The 26162-nt window shown below is 39.4% G+C and overlaps 1 protein-coding gene across 4 annotated transcripts; it reads left to right on the forward strand.

Moving 5' to 3' along the window:
- The first annotated feature begins 1152 nt into the window (after window positions 1-1152).
- On the forward strand, window positions 1153-25086 carry Lpin (phosphatidate phosphatase LPIN). Of its 4 annotated transcripts, XR_012452472.1 has the most exons (16): window positions 1153-1503; window positions 6128-6360; window positions 6662-7153; window positions 7400-7495; window positions 8217-8611; window positions 9104-9245; window positions 10850-11042; window positions 11613-11737; window positions 12648-12886; window positions 13964-14073; window positions 16084-16232; window positions 17806-17944; window positions 19103-19318; window positions 19909-20012; window positions 20118-20253; window positions 22828-22919. XR_012452472.1 is itself a non-coding variant. In XM_074102117.1 (15 exons), the coding sequence occupies exons 1-15, from the start codon at window positions 1315-1317 to the stop codon at window positions 22988-22990; spliced, it is 2985 nt and encodes a 994-aa protein (XP_073958218.1). In that variant the 5' UTR covers window positions 1153-1314; the 3' UTR covers window positions 22991-25086. The 4 variants fall into 4 exon arrangements, 3 of the variants coding, with proteins under 3 accessions (XP_073958218.1, XP_073958219.1, XP_073958220.1); XM_074102117.1 differs by lacking the exon at window positions 20118-20253 and having other exon boundaries at window positions 22828-25086; XM_074102118.1 differs by lacking the exon at window positions 20118-20253 and having other exon boundaries at window positions 13967-14073; window positions 22828-25086.
- Window positions 25087-26162: the final 1076 nt, after the last annotated feature.

Below are 26162 nucleotides of genomic sequence, written 5' to 3' on the forward strand. Positions count from 1 at the left end.
TACGGTGAAGTGCGATAGACGAAAATATTAGTAATTTCGTTTGTCTATCTAAGCAGATATTTCGAAAGATCGGGGGACTCTCATAGATTATGTGACATAGTTTGCTCGAACATTATATGTGATGTTTTAGATGTACTTATCCAATAGATTTCTTAGTCTAGTCAATTCAAGTATGTAAGTATCATATTTTATAAGTAGGCTATTGGATAGCTTGTCACAGTTTTTACTAAGCGGATTAAGTGGTTGTTTTATATTATAAGTAGGTGTGTAGGCGGGGGCAGAGTCCCCGATTTGGCAGACGTGACGTCGTCGGGCCGCATGCTTTTCAGGCAGCGCACCAGTTTTTGCGAATTGTCATTTTCAAGCACCAGTTTTTGGTCGGGAGTCCTACAGTTTCATTTACCATGGCTATAATTAAAGCATACTATTTTACAATACTTAAGGCAACTTAAGTTTCTATCTTCATGTTTTTAAATACTTTGTTAAGTGTATCTTTTTAAAATTTGTTCTGTATGTTACTATGTCTGGTGTACAATAAAGAGTCTTTGTTGTACATTGTATTGTACCTAGTTGATGTTTATTAATGCCGTTTGGTAATTTAATTACCAACGTATTCACGTTGCACAAAGTATTTTAATATATCTCGACTGTGCAACATTAAGTAATATCCTGTGCTTGGTGCCTGGCAGTGCATCGACCTAGTATTTCAAGTGATATTTTTATTTGCGTCAGCATGCTGCAGAAGCCATGAGCCAACTGTTTATAAAGGCAATCCAATTCGTTAAATAGACCGTTGCAAGTTTCTCCAAACTCACTTTTGTATCACATTTCAATTAATAAATATGTAAATTGGAAAAAAATAGTCGAAATATTGCAAAGAACTTAATTTTTGAAAAATGTAATTCAATTTGTTGACAACTAGGTACATTATTAACGATTATCTAACCTCTATATTATTTTAATGACGTCGGCCTTATCGTATTTCAAAACCAAGTGTTCCATTTTGTTTGCCTACTTGCCCATTATCACCTCTTTGTTTTCATTTAAAAAAAACAACTAAATTAAACGATAAAAAAAAACAAAGACGAAACTCGTTAGCATAATAACTGTGTCATCTTTAAGATTCATAATTCATAATGAATATCTTTTGTTTCAGGAACTGAACATTAGTTCGAAGACCTCAAGTGACACAATGGGGTAGCGAACGCAGGTTATTGGACTGATTGACTGTTCTGTTTGAGACATTTGTGTTAGTGTGTCTAAACATAGCACGGGACATTATTATCAGATAGTGGTTAGTAACAAAACAGCAACATGTATTCTATGAACTATATTGGAAAGTTCATCGCGAACTTCCGCGAGTTTTACAATGAGATTAACGGTGCGACGCTGACTGGGGCCATCGATGTGGTGGTGGTGGAGCAGCCTGATGGCAGCTTTACGTGCTCGCCCTTCCACGTGCGCTTCGGCAAGCTCGGAGTGCTGCGCTCGCGGTTCAAAGTGGTAAGTCAACTTGATGTAGAGACCTGGAGCTTTACTGTGCTGAAGGCTGAAATGCACTAGTCGTCTATGCTGTCCTAAGCCATGGCCTCTCAAGCAGAGGGTTACCATGAGCTTTTCGGTGTAGAAATACAACGCGAAGAAACCTGGACATTCCTGCGAAGAAATTCAGTGATGGTCACGGCCCAAGCTCTCTTATTCTGTGAGAAGGCCTGTGCTGCGAAGTGAGACGTATCTACGCTAGGCCGAGATGATAATGGTGATGATAGACGTAATTTGAATTCGTATGTATCAGTATTATACCTAAATGAGGTATCGGGTAACTGACATCAAAGAGTTTCTTCTTTTGTTGCTATTATGTCGCGCAAAACACACGACGGCATCTTAATAAGGAAAATGTTCTCTTGAATAACAGCATAATGGTTGAAAATAACGATAGGGTTTGTAAATATTCTTAGAAAAGAAATCGCGAATGCGGTCACAGACACAAACCCATAATTTCACTTGTTTACGTATACCTTATCTATTGTTCTAGTATAATACTATTGTATTTTATGGGGTTTCTAACCAGGATGTATGCGTTTGAGTAAATCCAATCTTTATATTAAGGAACCCCTACCTCTGTCTCTGGAATATTATGAGTGACTAATCAACTGGGTGTGTGTTTTCTTCCAATTCAAATTCTCTTCCAATTTGTCTTGTTTAAGCTGTCGGTTTTATTTAAAATGAGGTATTTCCCAAAACAATACTGGTATTTCAAGTATAACGGTTTTGTATTAGTGATTTGTTTAAGAGAAATTTCAAAACAAATTTATCGTTTAAGAGGGAAAATTTTCAAAAAATTACTCTTGAATCATCAAAATCCTGCAGGGATCAAATCCAGATGCTTGATTCTTTGCCAGTAGGTGCTTTGCCAACCAGTATACCCGAGTAGGTTTAAGTTTTCATGTCGAAACATTCAATTTTTATTTAAACAACGACCAATTTAGGATTTGTTACTTATAAAATTTTTGTGTTTAGATCATTTCTAACAGGAAAACTTTAAAAACTAAAATAAAATCGGGTAAACAAATATCCAAGAATAGAATAAGAAGAAGTCTACATGTGACTGTCACATGGTTCCTGAAGCCGGATAAATAAACAGTTCCCGTTCCCACACAATATTCTAGTCCAAAGTCTGAGACGCGGAGTTGGCACAGCGTGTACGGAGTCATTGAATAATAACCGAGACACTTTTGGAAATGACGCGTCATTCAGAGATACACATCAAACTTATCTGCTACTCTCACGATTCATTACTACACTGAAGACGTAATAATCACCCACAACAACATTCCAAATAAAAATGTCGTACACTCATTCGGAAAAAATAAGCACATGAACAAGCTATGGCATTGACTTTGATCCTACGAGAACGCACTGTTGACTGTTGTCAACAGTCTTGAATAATTAAATGAAGACTTAAAGACTGATGAAATCATATGGATTCTTCTTTCCGTCCCTGTGCCCTCAAAGTCGTTTAATCTTTTTTCAACTTATCTAACATAGGCGTATATAGAGGGGGCCCGGGTGGACCGTGCCCACCCCAGTATGGTCTAGTGCCCACACCAGGATATTGGGCTACCGATTCAAAATTCTATAATACTGATATCTTCACACAACAATCCAGGCCAGCCCCCCCACCAATGTTATCTGACTAGCTTTATATGACACGAGAGTGTAGGTTATTTATATCTACTTAGTTAAAAAATATTTTATTAAGCTCTCTTCAATACGCTCTGAAGACTCTGAAGATATTATTTTTATTTCCAAAAAAGACAAAGAGAACACTGTAAAAATTGTAATAGTACAGTCAAGTGCAAAGATATCGACACGGCCTATTACAAAAATATGTATACACGACCTTAATGTTAAGTGCATAAAGTCGTGTATACCTACATATTTTTGTAACTTTGGCCGTGTCGATATCTTTGCACTTGACTGTAATAGTTTTTGTTTCTTTTCTTTTGTGCAATATCTAAAGAGTTTACATACATACATACTACTTGGCTAATCGATCTGTATAGCGTAGGTAAGCTAACATCACAATTGACAATGCATCGCAATTTGTTTAAAATAACTTTTTAACCCCTGACGGCCCCGACGCAAAAAGAGGGGTGTTATAAATTTGACCGCTATGTGTCTGTGTGTCTGTCTGTGGAACCGTAGCTCTTAAACGGGTGGACCGATTTGAATGCGGTTTTTTTATTTGAAATCAGGTTTTCTAGCGATGGTTCTTAGACATTGTACATCAAAACCGGATACGGCGTTTTTGAGATATTGAACTTTGAATTGACAAAGTCGGGGGTATATTAGGTATATAAGCTAAAGCAGTACGGAAGCTAGGCATATTTTTGAGATAAATACCTACACTCCAATGGAGCGTTAGGGTTGTCCACTTATTTTTTGTAAAATTGAAAATAATATGTTTAGTTCGCGCTGTATCTCGGACGGTCGAATAGCTAAAAATAACTATTCTGAAAGTTCCGTATTAGCAATTATATTTTTCACCACTAAAAACGCGCGCCTTAAAAAAGCAAATATTTCAATTCAATTTATTCCTATAACAATTCACATTGTGTTGGATATTAAAATCTATTAAATATAGTATAAATACAAAAAACAACAACTGAGAAACTGGTAGAACGACAGGTAGGTACACATTTCGTACAACTAATTTGAACTTGAACTATCATTAATAAAATAACTTAAGTACATCATTTAAGACAAATAAACCCTGAGTCGTCTTTTAAACAATTTAGCACAATTTATTGTCTTTAAGTCAGTGGGCAATACCTACCTATCCAACCAAAATAACCAAACGTTTTATTTAAAAGAAAAAGGATTTTATTTAGTAATAGTAAATCATTCTTAGGCTTACCTTTCAACATCGGCGGGAAGTTTAAAAAATCAAAGCTCCGGCACAATATTTTCCAAACATAGTTTTTAATATTGCGGATTGTCTGGGGCGCACGCAATTGAAACAATGCACGCAACGCGGCCAAGCACTACTCTAGAGGTGAGACGTACTAAGCAAAACGCGGACTGAGTCTTGCGAGTACGCGTCCACAAAAAGACTAGATCCATGAGTATCTACGAGTACTTAACTCAATTGACTCATTGCGTAAACAAAATGATTCCCGTAAATGCGCTCCCGTGATTGCGTATACGCGTACTAGTTTTAGTAGTTTTACGAATATCGAACTGCCGAATTCCAAGTCACAGTTCAGGCTTCAGACTTCATGTTTTTTTTAATTTTAACTTATATTAAATACCGACTAAAAACTTCCCTTCATACTTTATACAGGCTTAGGATTGTTAGCAATGCTAGTTTTCAAGTTGGCGGAACGTTGTCAGCCGCCGTACTCCTAAATACTTATACTCTAAAAGAATCGTGGGTTGGAATGCGTACTCACGCGTCCAAGCCTAAACCTATTCCAAGATCCTATTCCAGTAAATACGTCTCACCTCTACACTACTCGTCTCGACGCGTCACCCGCGACTGCAGTACCGCGAGACCCCCTTCGGGACCGTGTGTGTTCGTTTCGATCGATTTGTTCGTAGCTTCCATACTGCTTTAGCTTATATATATATATACTGTGACGACTGTGACATAACCCCGTGCAAGGAAAGTTTAGTACTTGTGATACCCTTTTTACAATCGACTCACGACATACATCGACTTTCGTATTATATTGTACTTTTATCTTCAACAACATGAGTAATAATAATTACTATTAATCACCCCTCCTAAATAAAATAGTAGGTGTTGTGATGTGCAAGGAAATTCCCTAGAATGGTCACAGAGTTAAAGCCGAGAATCAATGCACGATTATTTATTGTAATTTTCTGTAGCTTTTGACCGCGTTTCGGCTACGTATTTAATTGTAACGGAGTGTATGGAGTAGTATTTTGAGAAACATTGTGTGACTCGCTAAGAATTTTATGCAATGTTCGTAGAGGAGGTCGTCGCTCGCACACATTCATAGAGGTTTACCAGAATGTACTTTAATGAATTTAGAATTTGGCTTACATCAACGTTGTGTTAGCGAACGAAAAATGACTTAAATATAGAAAGTAGACAGTACTTTATCCAACATCTTCGTTACGTAAAATTAAATGTTAGGTACTTATGTATGTTTAGAATATTTATTTTTAACGTGAGTCAGCAGCGACAGGAAGCTTTTAGGTATAGGGCAATTGTTGCCAAAACGAGATGGGTAATCTTCTGTGGCTGAATCACTGTAAATTTGGAATAAAGCCAACCGTGTGATATTATTTCACCAAGAATGTGAAAAATATTGGCACAAGTATTATTCCTGATCCGGGCACCTGTCGTTCTGTGAGAAATTCAATGTACATACAATTCATGCGTTGAGTATGAAAGTTAGAGAAGGATCGCGTAATTAGTAGTAATAGTACATATTTACATTCGATATCGAACTCATTACGTTTCAAGTGCATTAGTATGAGATAACCTCTGCTCATTTGAACTCGTCTGTGGCGTGTCTCGTATCGCCTGTATCGCCTGTTGATAGTTCGCGCGGTCGAGAGAATGAAATAAATACAACGACGTGTGTTTGTTCAGGTGGACTTGGAACTGAATGGCGAGTCGCTGAACATTCACATGAAACTGGGGGAGTCTGGCGAGGCGTTCTTCGTGGAGGAAGTGGGCGAAGACGACGCGGACTGGTCCGCACACCTCGCCACCTCGCCCATCCCGGCCACGCGCTTCGAGCAGCTGTACGAGCCGCGGCGCCGGAACTCGCTCTCCGCCGTCGAGCCCGACCACGGACAGGCCTCCGACTACACCAAACGCAGGTAAACTGAACACCCAATCGGCCATGAAAATCGCACGGCGCCTTTACGTAACCTCGTTCATTCATATGCATTGTGCTCTGGAAACTACTCGCAGAAAGTGAGAGGATTTGTTTAGTTAGATCGTAGCAATTAATTACCTATTCTATTTGCATTTGCGTGCGTTATGAAAGCGAACCGTTGTATGTCCACGTTAATTAACCATGTTAATGAAAATTGCACCGGATCGTTCTTTCGAATGACGCGCAATTAGTTCAGGTATACCTACCTGATCCTTCCTTGATATTTCCACGCGCTCTCGCAGGTATACCGCGGACGGCCAGTCGATGCAGAAACCTGACTTTAGTAAACTTAAGCTGAATGCCAAAAAAGAAGTGAAGCCTACTAGCGATAATGATAATGAGGCACTGTTCGAAATGGACGGGTTAGACGGCCCCGACGAGCCGGGGAATTGGAGTGACTCCCGCACTCCCAAGACGTTTTCGGCGACGCAATTGGAGGCCGGAAGCGAGGCCAACCAAGCGGTGCAAATGATCAGCGCGCACAATGACTTCCGGCCCATCGACGCCGCGCCCGCCAACCTCGAGGAGGCCAAAACAAACGGCAACGGAAAAAAGAAAAAGAAAACTAGGAAAGTTAGTTCTAAGAAGAAGCATCAGCGCAAGTCCTCGACGAGTTCTATCTCAAGCCAGTCGGACCGCGCGGGCTCAGAGCGGCCTTCGCAGCCCACCGCCATCCCCAACGCGACGGACATCAATTTCTACAGCGATAGCGAAGCCAATGCAGCAGCGCTAAGGTGAGCAAACTTATCTTTACGTAATTAATGCGGTGTGCGTGTTTGATTTCGATTTCCATTAGCCTACAATATTCCTAAAAAAAACATTACCGTTTACTGCCTCTGAAGACAAAGGTTAGATCTCAGTTAGGGATATAATTAATGTTTTTTAACCGTTTTGCTAAAGCTGGTAAGGCCAAAGCCGCTGCGTTCCATATTGAGTGATGAGTCGTACTGTTTGTGATTGAGCGCGTGGCCTGGTTGCAGCGAAGAGATGTCCAACCTGAAGCTGAACGGTGACAACCGCATCCCGCTGGCGCTGTCCGACACCGCGTTCGAGGTGCACGCCGCCTCCAGAAACGCGTAAACATTAACAATATACTACTCGATCACCGCATCTTGCTTGCACTACTCTACTTACCTTGTCACAGTCTAATGCCCTTTTGAGATATCGATGTCGATGCGTATATAACTCTCGAAATATTTCAGCGGTCGTAATTGCGGCTTTACTTTAGAAAGCTTCAGTATCACTAGGCGCATATCATGCTTTTAGTACGGCAAATACTCGTAATGATATCGTGTAATCACATCGTAGGATAACGCTACTCCAATGCCACCCATCCCCCCACAATCACATCCTTCCATTTATCCTTCACCCCTTCATGTACTTCCATTTAATGTAATTACCTACCTATTATCCGAACGACCTTCCTAAAGATTAATTATGATAATCTAATCGAGAGCTTATCGGCATATTCGGCTAAACTCTACGATGTATCCTACCTAATTACGTAAACGAACAAAAATATGTTTTTGAATGAGCGTAGATAATGCGTAATTAATATCGTCGCGCTTTCTAAAGGCCTTCGTAACACCAGCATTCAGACGTCGAGTAACCAAATGCGCATCGAATGGAGCTCAGTCATTAAACCTGGGGCCCGTTCCTCAAACGATACTTGTCTACTTAATATATTACCAGTGATTTCGCATGACGACGATACCACTAGTGATACCAGACGCGTGCCATTTGTGAAACGAGCCCCTGGTCATGCAGATGAGATAATTAATGCTTGATCGTGTTCAGGGGGTCGCGTAGCGGGACACCGGTGCAATCAGACACGGAGGTGGAATTATCGCGGACGGCGAAGGGTGACAAATCGTCACAGTCTTGGCGCTGGGGCGAGTTGCCCGAGCCGCCCGTGCGGACCGAAGGGCCTGCGTCGCCCGCAGAAGTGGACTCTCCCCAACCGCCCGGGTCCCCTGCTACTCCGGGCACGCCGGGGTCGCCGGCGGAGCCGCTGAGCTCGGACGAGGAGCGCGCAAACCGCAGTGTGTTCAGCGGCATGTTCCGGTTCATGTCGAGCCAGGGCAGCGACGCGGCCGGCGGCGGCGGCGGCGTCTACCTCGACGACTTGGACCGCGGACAGGTGGACCCGGATCTATACTTCCCCAAACATCACCTCGCCAAGAACCGCAGCGGTGAGCCCTCAGACTTTCATCTTGTTCATTGCTAACCACCAACTACATGGTATTACACGACGCCATATAAATTAAATAGCAGACCGCTGTGTGAGTTTAAGTATACTGTACCTAACAATTTTATCAAATAGAAAGCTTTTAAGTATTAAAATACCTTTGTTTCGATACGTTAGACGTCATTCTATAAAAAATAGTCTCGTGACGCATTCAGTGTCTATAAATTTAAAGAATGTGAAGCATTTCAGTGTTATAAATTTCCTCTATTCGTGGGATGAGCCTGACTGAAAGCTTATTCAAGCTTCAAACTAAACGACGAACTTAACACTAATGCCGTAAACTACAGGCTCCCAGTAATATTCAGTGGATCTGTTTGATTTTCCACTTATGGAATAATGTCTAACTCATACATAGCATAATGGGCACTTCAAGTGCCTTGTTCCTCTCTCGACTCTGGCCTTTAAGGCCAAGTATTGATATAGTTGTCGTGTGCAGGTGTGACGACGAACACATACGCACCAGCTGGACCGACGGAGGAGGAGTACGAGTCTGGCAACGGGCCGTCGCTGCCGCAGTCGCCGGTGTCGCTCGACCCGCCGCCACTCGACTCTGACGACGACGAAAAGCTGCTCGCAAAGTTAGTTGACTAGTAGTTGTATTAGCTCTTTGTAGGGTGAAATAGAATTCGCGATGAGCTTTATATTTTGCCTGAAAACGAATCAAGTGGGAGATAGTACTGTATGTAAATATGCAGCTTATTTCTTGCCACCAATCTCATTTACGCTGGCACTTTATTTTGTTGCAGTAGCATACGATTTGTGTATAAATCGGATTAGTTTCAATCATAAAATTGGACGCTAGCTAAACCCTCTTACTTATTGAGAAAACGGCTGTACAAACAACAGGATACTTACTTCAACAAACATTGGAACCTCTTGGATTCCCCTTTACTTCTGCATAGTATAGTTACTATGCAGTATGCAAATAATTCAACTATAGTTAGTTGACTTGATTTTCGCTGAATTACTATCGTCTAAAGTGGGTCACAATATTGACGCATACTTAAGTCCTAAGAACGAATGGGGAAAACAGTTTTTACTTAATAAATAACCGCAATGTGGTTGTGGTATATAAAAAGAAGAATCGCCTATTTATTAGCAAGTCTATGCTTCCAAGGAAACTGCTTTCAAACACGATCAAGGAAATATTTTAATCTTTGCAACTATGTCAGTGTTGATAAAAATTCAGTGAATATCAGGAATTTTGGCAGTGTCAAGTTCACATATGTAAATACTTTATTGTACATAAAACACAAAATAATACAAAAAGAAAACAACTAAACCAAAAGAGTACAAAGGCGAACTTATCCCTAAAAGGGATCTTTTCACATAATATGGAAATGATTGGTTTCAATGACAAACGTTAACCTTTCATTGTATTATATTTACCGATAACACCCCAACCCCGTCAGACGATTGCGATATAAATTTCGTTGTAAAGAATAAATTAATTAATTATACACTTGAGTGTTTAATCGGTTATTACGATTTAAATTGAAACTTGGCGAAGTATTTACAGTGGACGTAAAAAGTACGCATAATAATCTTATTGCATCCGGTAATGGAGCCGAAACCTACACTGAAATTTCAAGACAGAACATGACGAAACCTCAGGCCTTATTGTCTAACTAACTTGGAATCTCAATCTTTTCACCACTTCTTTAAGCATCTTGGTACAATGATATGGTGAATGCGATTGCGAGCGCGTTACGGCCTCTGGTAATGTTTGGGCTGGTTAGAATACACTTAGAAAAATAGGTAGGTACCAGCTTAGGGTCTGATGAGATGATGGAGCAGTCAAACAGGTTTATCATAATAACCTAGCCCGTCCGCGTAGAATTCGTTTACCCGATAAACCATACCATAACGCGCGCTATGCTACTTGTACTATTATTTATTCTGTTTCTGTGGCTATGCCGCGGGAACTTTGCAATTCTTCGGGATAAAAACGATTATATGTCCCTCCGCGGGACTTAAAATTATCTGTATACCCAATGTCATCTAAATAAATCGGTTTTGCGGTCTAGACGTGAAGGTAACAAATAAACAGACTTACAAACTTTCGCATTTACAGTATTACGAGTACGATTGCATCTTGTTCTATATCCACATCTGTTTTTGCGACGACCTGTCTGAGCTATGGTATTAAAGCATGTGTTTTAGCTATAATTATTCGTGACAGAGGTCAAGTGGGCGTGTACGTCCGGGAGGATCAAGTGTCGCGCGCGCTGCCGTTCGAAGAGTTCTGCGCGCAGGGCGGCAACCTGGCGGCGCAGGGGCGGCTGGTGGTGCGGCTGGGCGATCGCTGGCTGTCGTGGCGCAGCGCCGGCCCGCTGCTGCTGTCACTGTTGGCCTACCGCCGCCCGCTGCCTAGCGTGAGTCTTCATCATCATCATCATCATCAAGTGTCGCGCGCGCTGCCGTTCGGGAAGTTCTGCGCAGGGGCGGCTGGTGGTGCGGCTGGGCGGACGTTTTTTCGGTTTTTTATTCTCCGCCGGTTTTTCTCTTCGGTTTTTTGAACTATTTACCTAAAGCCCTGTTATTAACCCACAATTTCCACGAATAACGCTCGTAATACGCATTTTCTCAAGTACCTATATCCGACTACTCTCACCCAAAGAATTTATATAGTGACTGCCTCCGGACGGTACGCGCTTGTGCGAGTAAATTCAGTGCGTTTTTTTAATAAACGGAAGTGAAGTATTTCTCGTATAAGCAAAACGCTGATAGAGGCCATTAATAAATTACGTCGGCCCAATTTTTACCATTTTGAGCCCCGTCCCTCCCTTTGTCACACCTATTGCTATGAATATCGCAGTTATTTTGTTGCTATGACACAAACCGCCTGACCCCTCCCCTCCTAAATGGATGATGGATGACCCCCTTATAAATAGTTAACGCGCTAACCCATAACGCTATGATTAACGTATTAATCTGTCCATTAGTGCGTGCTCGAATCTCTCGAGAAGAGTATGGAGAAGGAGGGTTCCGAGCTGCCAGCCGCCGCCGACACCAAGCCACGCGGTTACTCTTGGTGGAGCTGGCGCCGTTCCAACGCTGAAGCCACCCGGTTAGTGCCCCCACTGTATTACCTAGGTGATGACAGGAACATCATGAGATGGAAGACCTAAATAGACCGATGATAACAGGCCATTAGAAATATACCTACAATTTATATCACGAGAAAGGTTTTACCGCTAGGAATAGAGTTTCGCTCGTGATATATAATGCTTATTAATTAAGGGTCCTTGAAGGTAGCAAATGACAAATGCGACTTGTCTTGTCGCTATGTGCGTTTTTCCTGACTAATACAATTGAAAAGGAACGTAGAGTGATAAAAATTACGTCTAAACCGGCTGTTTTGGATTCAACACCAACAGCAATAAATATTGAAGATATTTAGTGAATTGTACTAAGTCATCGTGTCGCAGCACGCACAGCCTCGGGTAGGTGTGTCAATAGCATTCAAAGTAACAAAACGATACGCCGCGACGCAACGTGCCGAATCTCTTTCGTCGCCCAATCCCGCCCGCTGTGTATTTTGTAGAAAGAAGCGGTTTATATGGCAAAAAAACGTTTTTGCTCGTAGTTTCACCCGATGACTTTATTTTCATATTGTAGTAAATTTACAGAAAGTTTAAATTTTATAATTGCAATGTGCAAGAAATGATGCGTTACCCTGAGTTATATTATGTTTTAAAATTATTCTAAATATAATAAAAAGACAATAGAAGCAGTTCTTTGTTTTAGATATTAATTTTAAATTTTTCTTCAGTTTTTAAGTCGCAGGACTAAAACAGGCAAAAACGTGTCATTCCATTTCGTTTTTGCAAATAAACGTGGTATAATTTAATTATTATCATCATTGACACTGTGATGCAGTTACATATAAAGTAAGCGCTAACCATGCTAACACATACGTAATTTCGCATGGATATTGTAATTAAATTATGTTTGAAAATACTTTTTTATTTTTATAGCACGGAGTCTACAAAACAAGAATTCAAGAGTAATAGTCTGCCCGATAGATCGCAAAGCATGGAGTTGAAGATGGAGGAGATTGATGGGAATGCTAAGGAGGCACTTCCAGAGATCTCGAAGGATCAGGTTCGAATTGAGGAGACACAGGAGCCGGCGGGATCTGTGGAAATAGTTGAACCTGTCGAGCCTAGGGAAGAGGAGACGGCGCTGCCAGACAATACCAAACATCGTGAACAAGGTGAGGACATATACTGAGCGGCAAAAAATTTGGCAATCAAATGTATGCAAAATCGGCAATTTTGTATGAAAGGTGGGCCAAATTTTGTGCCGCTGATTTAATACATCAGTGGCCGCTGAGTATATTTAATGGAAGTAGTTTTAGAACTATACTGTCATTTGTAATTTTGTAATGCAAAGAAGACGCTCAAATCAGTATTTTATATAGTACCTAGAGCAAAATTCATCCTCTTCATTAGGTTCGAGTATAAAATAATTTTTGTATGAGTCGCGTTCATATTGTTTTGTCTGATTTGTTTTCATATCGAATTTTCTCAGAAAACTATCTTGCAAATAATTGTTGAAATGGAAATTTACGTCTATAATAGGAATTTTATTAACTGTATCTGATAACCGGCTTTGAGATCCACTAACTCGAGCAATTCCCTTATGAGGATGACTCACGATTTTTTGCACAAAAAACGGCTTGTAAGAAGTCAACACCCTAGCGCTAGCGGTGTAAAGTCCAGCGCGGGTTTTTTATTAGCGAGCACGTGCGGCGAGCGTGGCGTGCTGCCGCGTCTTTCACACTTTCATTACTTCTTTACTCATAATATACCTATATCTGGGGATAATGAAACGCCACGAACATTATTTTATTTTGTGATTTTTATCATTCCATTTGTGGTTGATAATGCGATATAAAAAGTAACCGGTATACTTTGTTGTCTGCCCTTATTTATGTCTAAGGTATTGTGAAGTTCAAAATATGCGTATTTAAATGGATTTTCCCGTCAGTTTTATCACATTATGTCTGTATCGATCTATGATTACAATCATAAAGTTTCAACTAATTAAACAATAATTGAAAAAATAATCCGTGGCAATAACTAAGAAGTAGCTTTTCCATTTATATGGTTCTTTTATTTAAACTGGATACAGATGTTTTTTGAATAATTGGCACTTCTTACAATCTAATCTAATCACAATACATGTAATTGTGACTTCATTTGTATTTACGAAATATATCCTCATCCATCACGTTAAGCAAACTATTTGACGAACGCTTAAACCTATTAATTTCGAATGTATTTTCTAGCAGAGCAGCAAGAGCCAAGTTCCTCGGACTCCGAACAGGAAGGGCAGCCGCGGCCTTCGCGCCGCCACTCCACCTTCCGGAAAACGCTGCGACTATCCTCCGAACAGATCGTTAGTATTCTAACTTTTAACAAGGTTTACAATTTGTTTCAAGGTTGTACGCGTTGCTAAGGCGATGTGCAGTTGGCATGCACGACCGAGTGAATCAACTGGATGGATAAATTGGGATTGTGGTCTATTCCGAGATTTTGCTATATGTGCCGATTAAAAACAAACCTACCCATCTTATCAAGTTTGTTATTGTAATGGTATTTACTTCACGCATAAAATTTCAAAAATAAGCTCCCTAAGATACTAGTGAAATCGGGCCAAGGTATCGAAGTATCTAGTTTTCGAGGTTTATTGCCAAGAAGCCGCACTAAATTTTTGAAGAAAGCGATTTCTTGCCTACCTCGATATCCTCTCAAAACGATTTATAACGCAGGCGCAATGATTAAAAGGGTTTTATCTTTGGTGATTCAGTTCTTACCCCAACAAGAAATATTGCTGAATTTCCCATCTAGTTGTAATCATAGATACAATAATCGTGATCGTCAATGCTTGCCAAGAAAGCGAAATTTTCCTGTAATACAGAGCAGGTCACGATTCGAAATGTAAAGCGCAATTTACACCGCGAGCAGAGCGGACTCATTAATGACTTAGTTTAACGTACAACGTTCGCCTGCATGAAAGTACTACACCGGACCTCTATGAAGTTGGTCGATGTTAGTTAAACTAGGTTATGTATACTAAAAATTTATTCGTGAAGAGGTAACAGACAGTACTACTTTTTTAAAAAAATATTAATTAACAACGCAATATCCGAATCAGGCTTCGTCAACAAACAAAGTGTAGATCCGCAACATGCTTCGTCATTAGTCTAACCTAACTTAACCTAAACCTTGGGGAAGCAATCCCCGGACCGATGCAATCCAGACCCAAACGTACCATAAATACTTGCCACATTGCCCCACTGAATCGCTAAAGATATATGCTACACCAGATAAGAACCGGATCGCGGGTCGCCGCCCCTATCCCTCATACGCCGCCCCAGATCCCTAATGAAACGCTTTCGACACACCACGGTCCACCAGTCTCGACTGCTATAGGTACAAAGTCGTAATTGTTCTTAAGCTCTGAATACTTGCCGTGCTTAAGCAAAGCTGCACTCTCCGCAGCAGCACCCGCGACCCGCGCTGTACTACCAAGATGCGAGGCTGCAAAGGTGCTCACACAAGTCGCGTCCCATAACAAGCTACGCCCCCTCACCCAGGGGACCATAGCCCATGCGGCCTTTTCCCATCAGTGCGGCACAAACCCTGCCGCTCTAATATACACGGCAAATTTACAAAGACTAAAGCACGACGCACTATGTCATTGATCGCCCAGTGCCTTGAGAACCTACCCGCACCGCGCGAGCAACTGAGACCATGGTGTCCATTTGCCTCTACCAAAACACCACACACGCACTGATGAGGCTCGCACACTTTACACCCGAGACGTAACGCAGCTCCAACTTTCAAAGTAACGTTATCTAGCAGCGTCCCTAAATGAGGAGAAGACAACGCGTGCAACCAGGCCCCAGACTCGGGCTCCGCAACGGCCTTTAGTCTAGCTATATCACTTCCAACCGCCCCCTCCAACAAATTTATATAAGTACGCTTACACAATAAGTCATCCCAAAGCCTCTGTGACGCTAGAACTTCAGGACGCTCACCCCCAGGAAAAACAGATGACCACTCGCTTAACGCTTCCGATTTATTAATAAGTCCGCTTCGAATATTTGATTTCGACCAACAGAACATAGTGTTAGTAATACATAAAGCTGAATTCTAGTGTTAGTTATACACCTTAGTCAGTTCAGTACTATCGAACCAATTGAGTCGTGAGCCACTGTGACTGTGATTGCATTGCTTATCAAAGCGATTTCATTATGACGCTTCACGTGAGAACGTTTCTACGGTAGGTCAGGAATGAAATGGTTTGACTGTACACGAACCATACTGCAATGATTCATGTACTGACAGTCGATCCTCCGCGAATGTAATTAGGATGCTTTAGACTGTGTTTTTTTGTCATCAGAAAAACTTGAATCTGCGCGAGGGTATGAACGAGATGGTGTTCAGCGTGACGACTGCGTACCAGGGCACGACGCGCTGCAAGTGCAACGTGTTCCGCTGGCGGCACGACGACAAAATAGTCATCTCGGACATCGACGGCACCATCACCAAGTCAGTAGAACAAACTCTAGTATGATTAGTTTATATGTGCACAGCAAACTATTGGGATTGAGTTGAAATTTTCACCCACCTGGTATATGAGTCGCTTAACTTACTCGGGTAAATCCAATTCTGTAATTTTTTAAGATTTTGGTAATATGTAAATAAAAAGGTAAAAAGCTGGTTTTGTTACAATTTTATCGGTTAAGTATAATTCCGTGTGGTTTTTGAGAAAAATACAGTAAAAATCAGAATATTTTAACAAAATCAGATAAATCCATATGACAGTTTATTTAAAATGTAGGTAAGTCCATCCAAGCCAATCAGCGAAAGAATTTTCTTTTTTTTTTACAGTTTTTTTTTCAAATTTAGAATTCAGAATCCGGTTCTGTTAAATCTAAATTATACAAATCCAAACTGAATTTTTTCAAAGATAGATAAATTGCAATCGATTATGAAAGTAAATCCAATCAATATTTTATTTTTTGTAAAGAATGGATGGTTTTAATGCTGAATTTGCCGAACAGGATGGGTTTCTTAAAGTTTTAGCCAGAATAAATAAAAAAAACTGCCTTTCAAACTACCGAATTAACGTTATTATCACTTTTTTTTAAAATAATATCCCAATATTTGTTAAATATTTGTTTGTTTGAAATTTTGTAAGTTAATTTTGATCCACTTCCAGAGGCGTTTGTCTATGGTTTATATCAATCCCATTTATATAGTGTAAACAAACCGATTTTATCAAAATTCTTGTATAAATACCCAGCAGATCGAATCAATAACACATTCATCTATAATTCGTGCCTTTTATCACTAGATATATAATAGATTTTTTCACAAAAATTCATTTGATTTCAAGATTTAATTTTCATTTGAAAAATCTTCTTCAAAATCTGACGTTATTTCTTGAAACATGGGTATACTCTGTAGTAGCATAGACTAGCGTAGAGTAGGTGAAAAATTTTAATTTAAAAAATCGATTAATGCTCGATTTAATAAGCGATTCTTATTTACTTACGTTAAAATTAAAAAATAGTTACCTAGGTACTGCTTTTATTATTGAAATCAAGTATAGATAATAAAATAGACAAAAATAATTTGATCTATTCAATTAATAAATTAATCGATTTACTGAATAGATTATTTTTTTTGCACTAGGTTCTAGGTTTTCACATCACTAAATGTCAATGGCGTCTTTGTTTACACTTTTCATAAATTGGATTGATCCACTTGGAATCACAATCGTTTTCGCCGCTTCTTTCTATCCTATAAGACATAACTAGAAGGAGATGATGAATGCGATCCCAAACGTCAGCGGATTAGACAATACGGTCTCAGGTTGAATGACAAGTACAGTCAGCAAAAAAATCGTTTGTTTTTTTAACAAAAACTTATTGTCACATCATGTGGTGAGCACATCGATCGAAATTCTTAAATTCCCACGGGGTAGGAAGTCGTCGCGTACAGGGGGCGAAGCCACGGGCTCGAGCTAGTAAAACATAAAAAAGTCCTAAATTTATAAATGCGCAAATGCTAGAAAAATATACCTTACTTAAATTTTGCTTCTTATTCTTTGGAACAGGTCTGACGTTTTGGGCCATATCTTCCCACTGGTGGGCAAGGACTGGGCGCAGTCCGGCGTGGCGCAGCTCTTCACCAAGATCAAAAACAACGGCTACCAACTGCTGTATCTGTCCGCCAGAGCCATCGGACAGGCTAGGGTGAGTTTTGATACTTCGATTTTGATATTTACTATCCTAAGGGTGTCTTTACACTAGTGATGTACTTGTAGCTATTCTACGAGGATGAGAAAGCTACGCTAGGAAACTAAGACCGTTTCCACTACGTTAAGCTATGTAGCCGTTCGAGGAAGTTGCGCGCTATGCTCTGGACATAACTACACCACTAGCGATCATCCATAGCACACATCCATAGCCACATACATGCTTTTGGCTAATCTAGTTGCCTGTCAACGCTCTTATTTTGTTATATGAATAGAGTTCAACTCAGAATTCAAAGCATGTGAGTGGATAGCACGCATCTACAGCACACATATTTTCATATAAAAAACAAAGTTTAGTTGAACTTGTTTCCATCAGTGCTGTGCTATGTAGACCAATGAATATGATTGGTGGATATCAAACGCATCCGTAGCAACGTACACAGCACATCTGCTGGAAAGGCACCTTAAACGTAATTTATGCTAAGGAAGTGATTTCGTTGCGATCGTGTGTGTGTGTGCTTTGAATACTTCATTATACAAGTTATGCTCATTTGCAACAAATCGAAACGGAATGCTAGAAAACAATTGACTGACGATAATTCCATGCTATCTAAAGAATTCAAGCATAGCCCGCAAGGAAAATGTAAAATGAAAATGTATGTTATTAATTAGATTGAAATACCTATGTAGAAAGTGACAGTGGTTCACAGCACATCTGTCATCATAAATGATGCATATTTATGTAAGATAACAATAATCCATAAAAAGTTTAAAAAAAAGTATTACGTCGGTGAGATTGCCAATTCCGATATATGCATTTTTTTGATATATGTATTTTGGCATTTAATTTAAAAGCCATTGAGCCAAAATTAATATATGAAAAATACACATAACGGAATTGGCAATCTCACCGACGAATTTAGTTTCTTAAAAATAAATATTTACAACAACATTCAACATAACTTAAATTATCATTATGCATTAAAATAAATACAAATTAACATTAAAATCTGGTATTATAATGTAAGTTCCCAATCCGTACTGGGCCCGCGTCGATACTACGGCCCAAGCCCTCTCTGAGAGGTGACCTGTGTCTACCAGTGGGCCGCATACGAACTGGGGAGATGAAGACGAATAAACATGTAAACATTAACAGGTGACCCGCGAGTACCTCCGCTCCATCCGGCAAGGCGAGGTGTGTCTGCCGGATGGCCCGCTCCTGCTGAACCCTACGTCGCTGCTGCGCGCGTTCCACCGCGAAGTCATCGAGAAAAAACCCGAGGAGTTCAAGATCCAGTGCCTCGCCGACATCAAGGCGCTCTTCCCGCCAGGCTCTAACCCTTTCTATGCGGGATACGGGAACAGAGTCAATGTAAATAATCCTACTTCCTATATATTATAACTCCACATCGCTGCTCCGCGCGTTCCACTGCGAAGTTATCGAGAAGAAACCCGAGGAGTTCAAGATTCAGTGCCTCGCCGACATCAAGGCGCTTTTCCCGCCAGGCTCTAACCCTTTCTATGCGGGATACGGGAATAGAGTCAATGTAAATAATCCTACTTCCTACATATTATAACTCCACATCGCTGCTCCGCGCGTTCCACCGGGAAGTCATCGAGAAGAAACCCGAGGAGTTCAAGATCAAGAAGTGCTTCGCCGACATCAAGGCGCTCTTCCCGCTAGGATCTAACTCTTTCTATGCGGGATACGGGAACAGAGTCAATGTAAACAATGATTACTATTTTTAAATAACGACAGTTTAGAATCACCATTAGCGACACCATGTGGATGAGAAACATAATTGCTACTAATTGAAGCAACAGTTGATATAAGTAAACCCTACATTATAGGTTCTTTTAATTTTGAATCTTTAAATCTGATTTCGAAGATCACGATCGCGACAATGATGTTTTTTATTACGTACCATATTTTTTTTTAATGTTATTTTTTTTTATTTGTAGGACGTGTGCGCGTACCAAGCCGTCGGCATTCCGATCGTGAGAATATTCACCATCAACTACAAGGGTGAACTGAAGCACGAACTGACCCAGACATTCCAATCAACGTGAGTATTCGTCCCCCCTATCCGCACCGCGGCCGCCTCACTGCCTCACGTCCACTAACATCCCGTACTTCCGCATTGTAATAAAGAAGTATATTTTTATTTCAGTTACAACGTGCAAAGTGACATGGTCGATGATTTCTTCCCGCCACAAAAATGCGATAAAGTTGTTATAAGCTAGCTCAAATATTAGCGTAGTAGTAAATTATTTAAATGGCGGGGATAATCACGCAACGCATTGCCGGTAAGCCGTATGGCATGACAAGGGCTTGGTCGCTCGCGGGCGCACTTCACTCCCATCAGTCGATACTCTCAATATCACACCAACCGATAACTTCATTACAACTAAACTGCCCAATAACAGACAGTTACCATCGTGAGTCATCTGTTTCGTATATTTTCTGTCTTCAGAGTTGAATCCAAATAATTATAACTCAAGTGTGAACATCCTTGCGGATGCTTCAATTACTAATTTTTGCTTATTAACTGAAATTATAGTAAAAACTCTAAGAAAACTAACATTCAAATAACAGCCTTTAATATCCAGCCGCGAAATAATTAAAAATATGCTCAAATTAATTGCTAATTCAGAAGCTTCACTCCGCCTAATATGATGTATAAAAACTTTAAGCGTTCCTTGCTTGTAAAGTTCAGCCCTAAATTGTGGTTGTGGAACCCTAAATAGTGTTGTAGACTATCCACTCTTTCAGCACATGTGAGACCTAATTATTTTGATACATCATTACAGTGAACATACTTATTCAAACGGGTCTTAAATTAACACAGAATCCATAGAATCATGCACTATTTTTGTCTTCCCTCTGTCTATGTAAGTAAACATTGGTGATGGAATTCATATTCTGTGTCGGCTTCATTCAAATCACAAATCAAATAAAACATATAATAAAAGAAAATTTCATAAAAATAAATATGAATTCTCACCTAAAGTAAAATATTAGACCAAATAATTTCAACTTCAGCAGAACACTAAAACTTAAAAAGTTACAAGGGTTCATGCTCTAATAAAGCTTCGTTTCTATTCTATCTGGCCGGATAATCATTTGATCTTCTAAATGCTATGCATGGCAGTGCGTGTTTAGTCTGCCCTACCAAATTGACATTGAGGATGGGCAGAATCGTCACAAACACATTACAGAATGTAGTAAATATATAATCGCTTCCAAATTAAATATCTATTAAAAGACATTTAGCTGACGATTAATTTCGTACTTCGCACAAAGAAGATTATCAGTCAAAACAGACTACGAACAAAGAAATGTCGCCTGTGCTTCAGAAGTAATGTAAAAACAACCTCCGCTCCTTACCCTACACCAAGTTTCCTCTCATTGGCCCTCATTATAGAACTGACAGTTGGCGGTCAGTACTACGTAGTACGAGTATGAATTCCTCGACAGGTATTACGGGGCCGTATATTGGAAGTAGCGCAGCATAATCTGCGTTACTTATCAGAATCGATCAGTATTCGGCCCTGCTTCCTGAAGGAAGCCCAGCTCTATGGCCCTAGATGGTTTTCAGGGTTCCGTAGCCCAAATGGTAAAAACGGAACCCTTATAGTTTCGCCATGTTTGTCTGTCTCTCCTTCCGCGGCTTTGCTCAGAGAATATCAGTGCTAGAAAGCTGTTATTTTGCACGGATATAAGTAGATTTTTTTTTTAGGGTACCTCCCATAGACTTAAAGTGCGGGTGTTATTTTTTTCTTATCTAACCCCGTAGTGTGGAGTATCGCTGAATAGGTCTTTTAAAATCATTGGGGGGTTGTGAAGACGATTTTATGATTCAGTAATCTGTTTGCGAAATATTCAACTTAAAGAGCAAATTTTCATTAAAATCGAGCAGGACTCTAAAAGCGGTTTGAAAATTTGGAAAAAAATCGTGATGGTAGTAAGTATATCAAACTTACAAGTAATACTGTAACGGCTAAGTTTGCTTGAGAATTAACAGTTAGTTTATGAGTAAATTGCAGCCTAAGGTATAAAATATACTTAAAAAAACTTGGAAGTTTTATCGAAATGGCAACGGAACCCTATCTTGGGCGTGTCCGACATGCTTTTGGCCAGTTTTTTATATTGTAATTAGTTTTTCTTTACATTACCTAAACACAAATAGCTACGGTACTGATGACTGTAGTCCTGATTGATATACCTATCACTTAATTGACTCGTACGACTGCTTGGGCAGTATACTGAAATTTACATAACAGATAATTTCTAATTTCTATTGGTATTTACGTGTGTACGTGAGCCCATAATGTGTGTTTTCAATGTACTCAGTTAATATTTCATGCCTCTGGGACCATTGTGTTGTCTGAGTTGAGTAGTAAATGTAGTAATAAAATATCAGCACATGGGAAACTACGTCTCCATGAAACCTATTTTTAGTTGGTTTGTTTATGATCAAATTCGATGTAAATACTTACTACTTAATAATACTTTAGAGTTTTTTTTCCGAAATCATAATATTGTAATGTAACACGAAAGGCTTTTAAAAAAGGCATTTTAGTCTTTGAGGTCCCTCGGGACATGGTCTTTACGTTGAATCCTATCATGACAGAAAAGTAACGCTATTATATTGTCATTATATACATATACTAGTATGTTAATATTTATAGTTATACATTTTGTGGAGGCTTTGAACACTCCAGGTGATCATGTCAGCTTTATGAAGATATATTTTATAATATAAAAGGGTAACTTTTATTCATCATTGTAATTAATTAAAATGTAATAGCGTTCCAACCCCCTGTATAAATTCTCTACCTGGTTTATAATTTTATTTGTCTTGCATGTTCTGTTCTTAGGTACTCTCACATGACGGTGCTTGTGGACCAAGTGTTCCCGCCGGCGCTCTGCGAGCCCAGCGACGAGTTCTCCCAGACAGTGTTCTGGCGCGACCCGCTCCCGGCGCTAGAAGTGCCGCTGCCAGTCACCTTGGCGCCGCGAGCCGCCCAGAAGACACATTAAACTGATACCTGCTAGTACTTTGAAAATGTTGTCCACGAGGCCATAAAGATACAGATCGTCCAGTCACACAAAGTGCGTTATACAGGCCCGCCGGTGACAATCGAATGATTATGGCCTCACGGTCATCTAGATTTTGGTTCTACTCTAGTTGTGCTACAAGGGATAGTTAATTTTATGTGATGGTAATAATATACTGCATCCCTTTCGTTGGTTGGCGTATCAACGTGATTGTACCATATCAACGCCAAAGGAGTTATGAGTATGCAGCTTTTGGATGTTCTCGGAAAGCATTCATGATAGATTTTCTAGTTGAAAATCCATTCGATGTTATTACTGAAGCCTCGGGGTAAGCTACGAGTACTACAATTTTGTCATAGTAAACGTAACAGCGTGTCTGCTATCCCAAAAGTCTCAATAATATCATTTAGAGATCCGGGCAATATTGCGTCATGAATGTAAGGAAATTAAACCAGTTCCGTATCGAGAATCTCAAAAATTATACGCTCGTTCCTTATAGGTTACTTAATGAATGTCGTCTTATTGGAGTACCTAAGTATGTACATGAATGATACATAGTTAAATGGGTTGGAGCACCCTTCTCATAAACCATTGTATCTGTAAGGCTATGCACCAAGCTAGTTGTCTGTACACGCCATTTTTAAACGGTCAGCGTCTAGTATTTTAGTAAATTGAGAAACCTACTTAGTGTACCTAATGATCGTTTTTTTATAGCGTGTGCAAACCATGACGTTTACTAATTAAATCGTACGGTCGGGCTTGCTTGTACCAAAAATATTGTTAACTTTGTGAACATTTATAGAAGAGAACAATGTATGACCTGAGTTACATAATACTTTAAAAGTAATAAATATAAACTCCAAGCGACCCGTGCTGGCATTCTTTGAGTTTGAACTAGTGTTATTGAATGGCCTATGATCAATTTAACATGCGTAAAGGGAATGAAAAAGAAAGTAGCACGCAAATAGTATTGACATTTTTAAATATCAACAGTACAAAAAGCTTGATTCATTTTAATTTTTATTTATACCCGAAATTAAAACAAAAGAAAACATTATTTAATTTATTGCATCTTTAGTTTCGAAATGTCATAGCTGATGCTAGACTATTCAGTGATTATTCCCGGAACGCCAGCAGTCATATAGCCGTAGGTATATCTATTAGTAAATTTTACCCCTTCCATTATTAAACGTTATTACTTATATTGTCGACCAACCCGACTGAGTTAGATACTTACCAGTTCCAAGTCCTACTTATAGCTCTCGTGAAAATGTGTAAGTTTACAAATACCCCACGATATAGTTGCATAAGAATTGATTAAAAAAAATTGGAAGCAAATATATAGTTACACACTTGTAATTGACTACTGCGTTTCATAAATGCTGTGATACTGATCTCGGGATCGTGACATCAGTATATGCCGAATGTTGCGATCTGCTAGATTATCTCCTTACAATAATAAGCGGCAACAAGCATGTTGCTGTAGCACTGTACGTACTCTCATTCAATACATACAAAGCTTTTGATTACACAAGGCATCCACCAAAATGTAATAGGATAACAAAGCAGTAGTCTCACTGACGTAGCGACAAGATATTTGAATGATTTGCTTTCATTGTATTCAGTAAATATGAGTGTTTGTAGAAACGTAATTTTAGTTAAAAATATAATTTACAAAGACTGGTATAGTTCCACGCTTGATGATTATAACGTATCATGAATTTGTAGATTGTAAGTCTAGGTCATGAGTTTTGGTTTGCTGATGGCGTATGCTGTGATGTCGACTGATGAAGCTATGCTTTATTTTTGTACTGTGATTACTTATTTGTATGTATGATTAAGTTTTCTTGTTTAGAAACATCCATAACAAAACAATAGGGGCAAAGCCCCTTTCATGACTTCTATTTGACATATTTTACAGAGAATACTGATTACAGAATCACTATTTTTTGTACTAATGTAAGTCCATACAAATTGTTTATAATGTTTTGTCTGATTAGAGTTTGGTATTTTTCTTTTAAATTAATTAGATAATTTATTGTTGTCTCTGTGATTATTTTAATAAACTATTATTTTCATATTTTATTTTAATACAGTCTTTATTGGTCCCTGTTTTCTTTTAACAGGTTCCCAGTCTCAAATCAATGTGAAGCGTTCTTTTGACACGTCCCCATAGTAACGATAAAGTAATGTAATATCCCCTAAATGTCCCCAATGATTACATCCCTATAGTAATTTTCTTTGGTTATCTAAATGTGGTTCAAGAATAAAAATAATGTAAGACATAATAAAATTTATTATTTATCGAAAAAACAACTGCATTATTTACATCACTGGCCATGAGACCAGCCATGAGGGTGCCTCATGGACGTACGAGTCACGGCCTCATGGTACAGGGAACGGGAACCTGTTAAATACTGTCAATATTCCAGTCTTAGTTGGTCTCGCTCGCTAGTCAAGTTGTAGACTGATGAATTAAAAAGTTTTAATGTCGTTCGCATAAAGTGTAGTTTGCTTGGTCCAACTCACAGATAAGTTGGTCAGTCTTTACATGAGAGGGAATGAGAGATCATTTTTAATTAGGAGCATTCAAAAGACATAACTTTGCGTTTGAACCTAGTTTGAACTAATAAGACTAATTGAGAATCACGAATTAGCCAGTTTTTTAACCAACTTCAAAAAAGGAGGAGGTTATCAATTCGGTTGTACGTTTTTTACCCCAGAACTCCGTCATTTATGAACCGATTTGTTTTTTTTTGCGTTTGTCTAGGAATGTCTTGAATTAGGTCCCATAAGCACCAAATCAGGATCTGATGATTGGATTTTAAGGATATCGAGGGAACTCTTCAAATGTTGTAGGGACACCTATAGTAAATTGGATATATATATTTAGTAGTAACTCGTGCATTTGCTCTTGAAAATCATCATTTGGTGAAGTGGACCTGATGATGAACACTACAGTTGACCATCGGAGTTACTACTCAATAACAAGTATTTCATGGGTTAAATTTTAATTACTTTGACACAGTTGCTAAGCAATTTATGCACCTCGTAATGCATAGGTATGGTAAAACGGGTGGTGAAGCACCAGGATTCCTCAATAATGAACGTCTCTGCATCGGAAAAACCAATCTTTCGTAAAAGGTGACGAGCA

Source organism: Choristoneura fumiferana, chromosome 18 (assembly GCF_025370935.1).
Source record: "Choristoneura fumiferana chromosome 18, NRCan_CFum_1, whole genome shotgun sequence".
Classification (NCBI taxonomy): Eukaryota; Metazoa; Arthropoda; class Insecta; order Lepidoptera; family Tortricidae; genus Choristoneura; species Choristoneura fumiferana.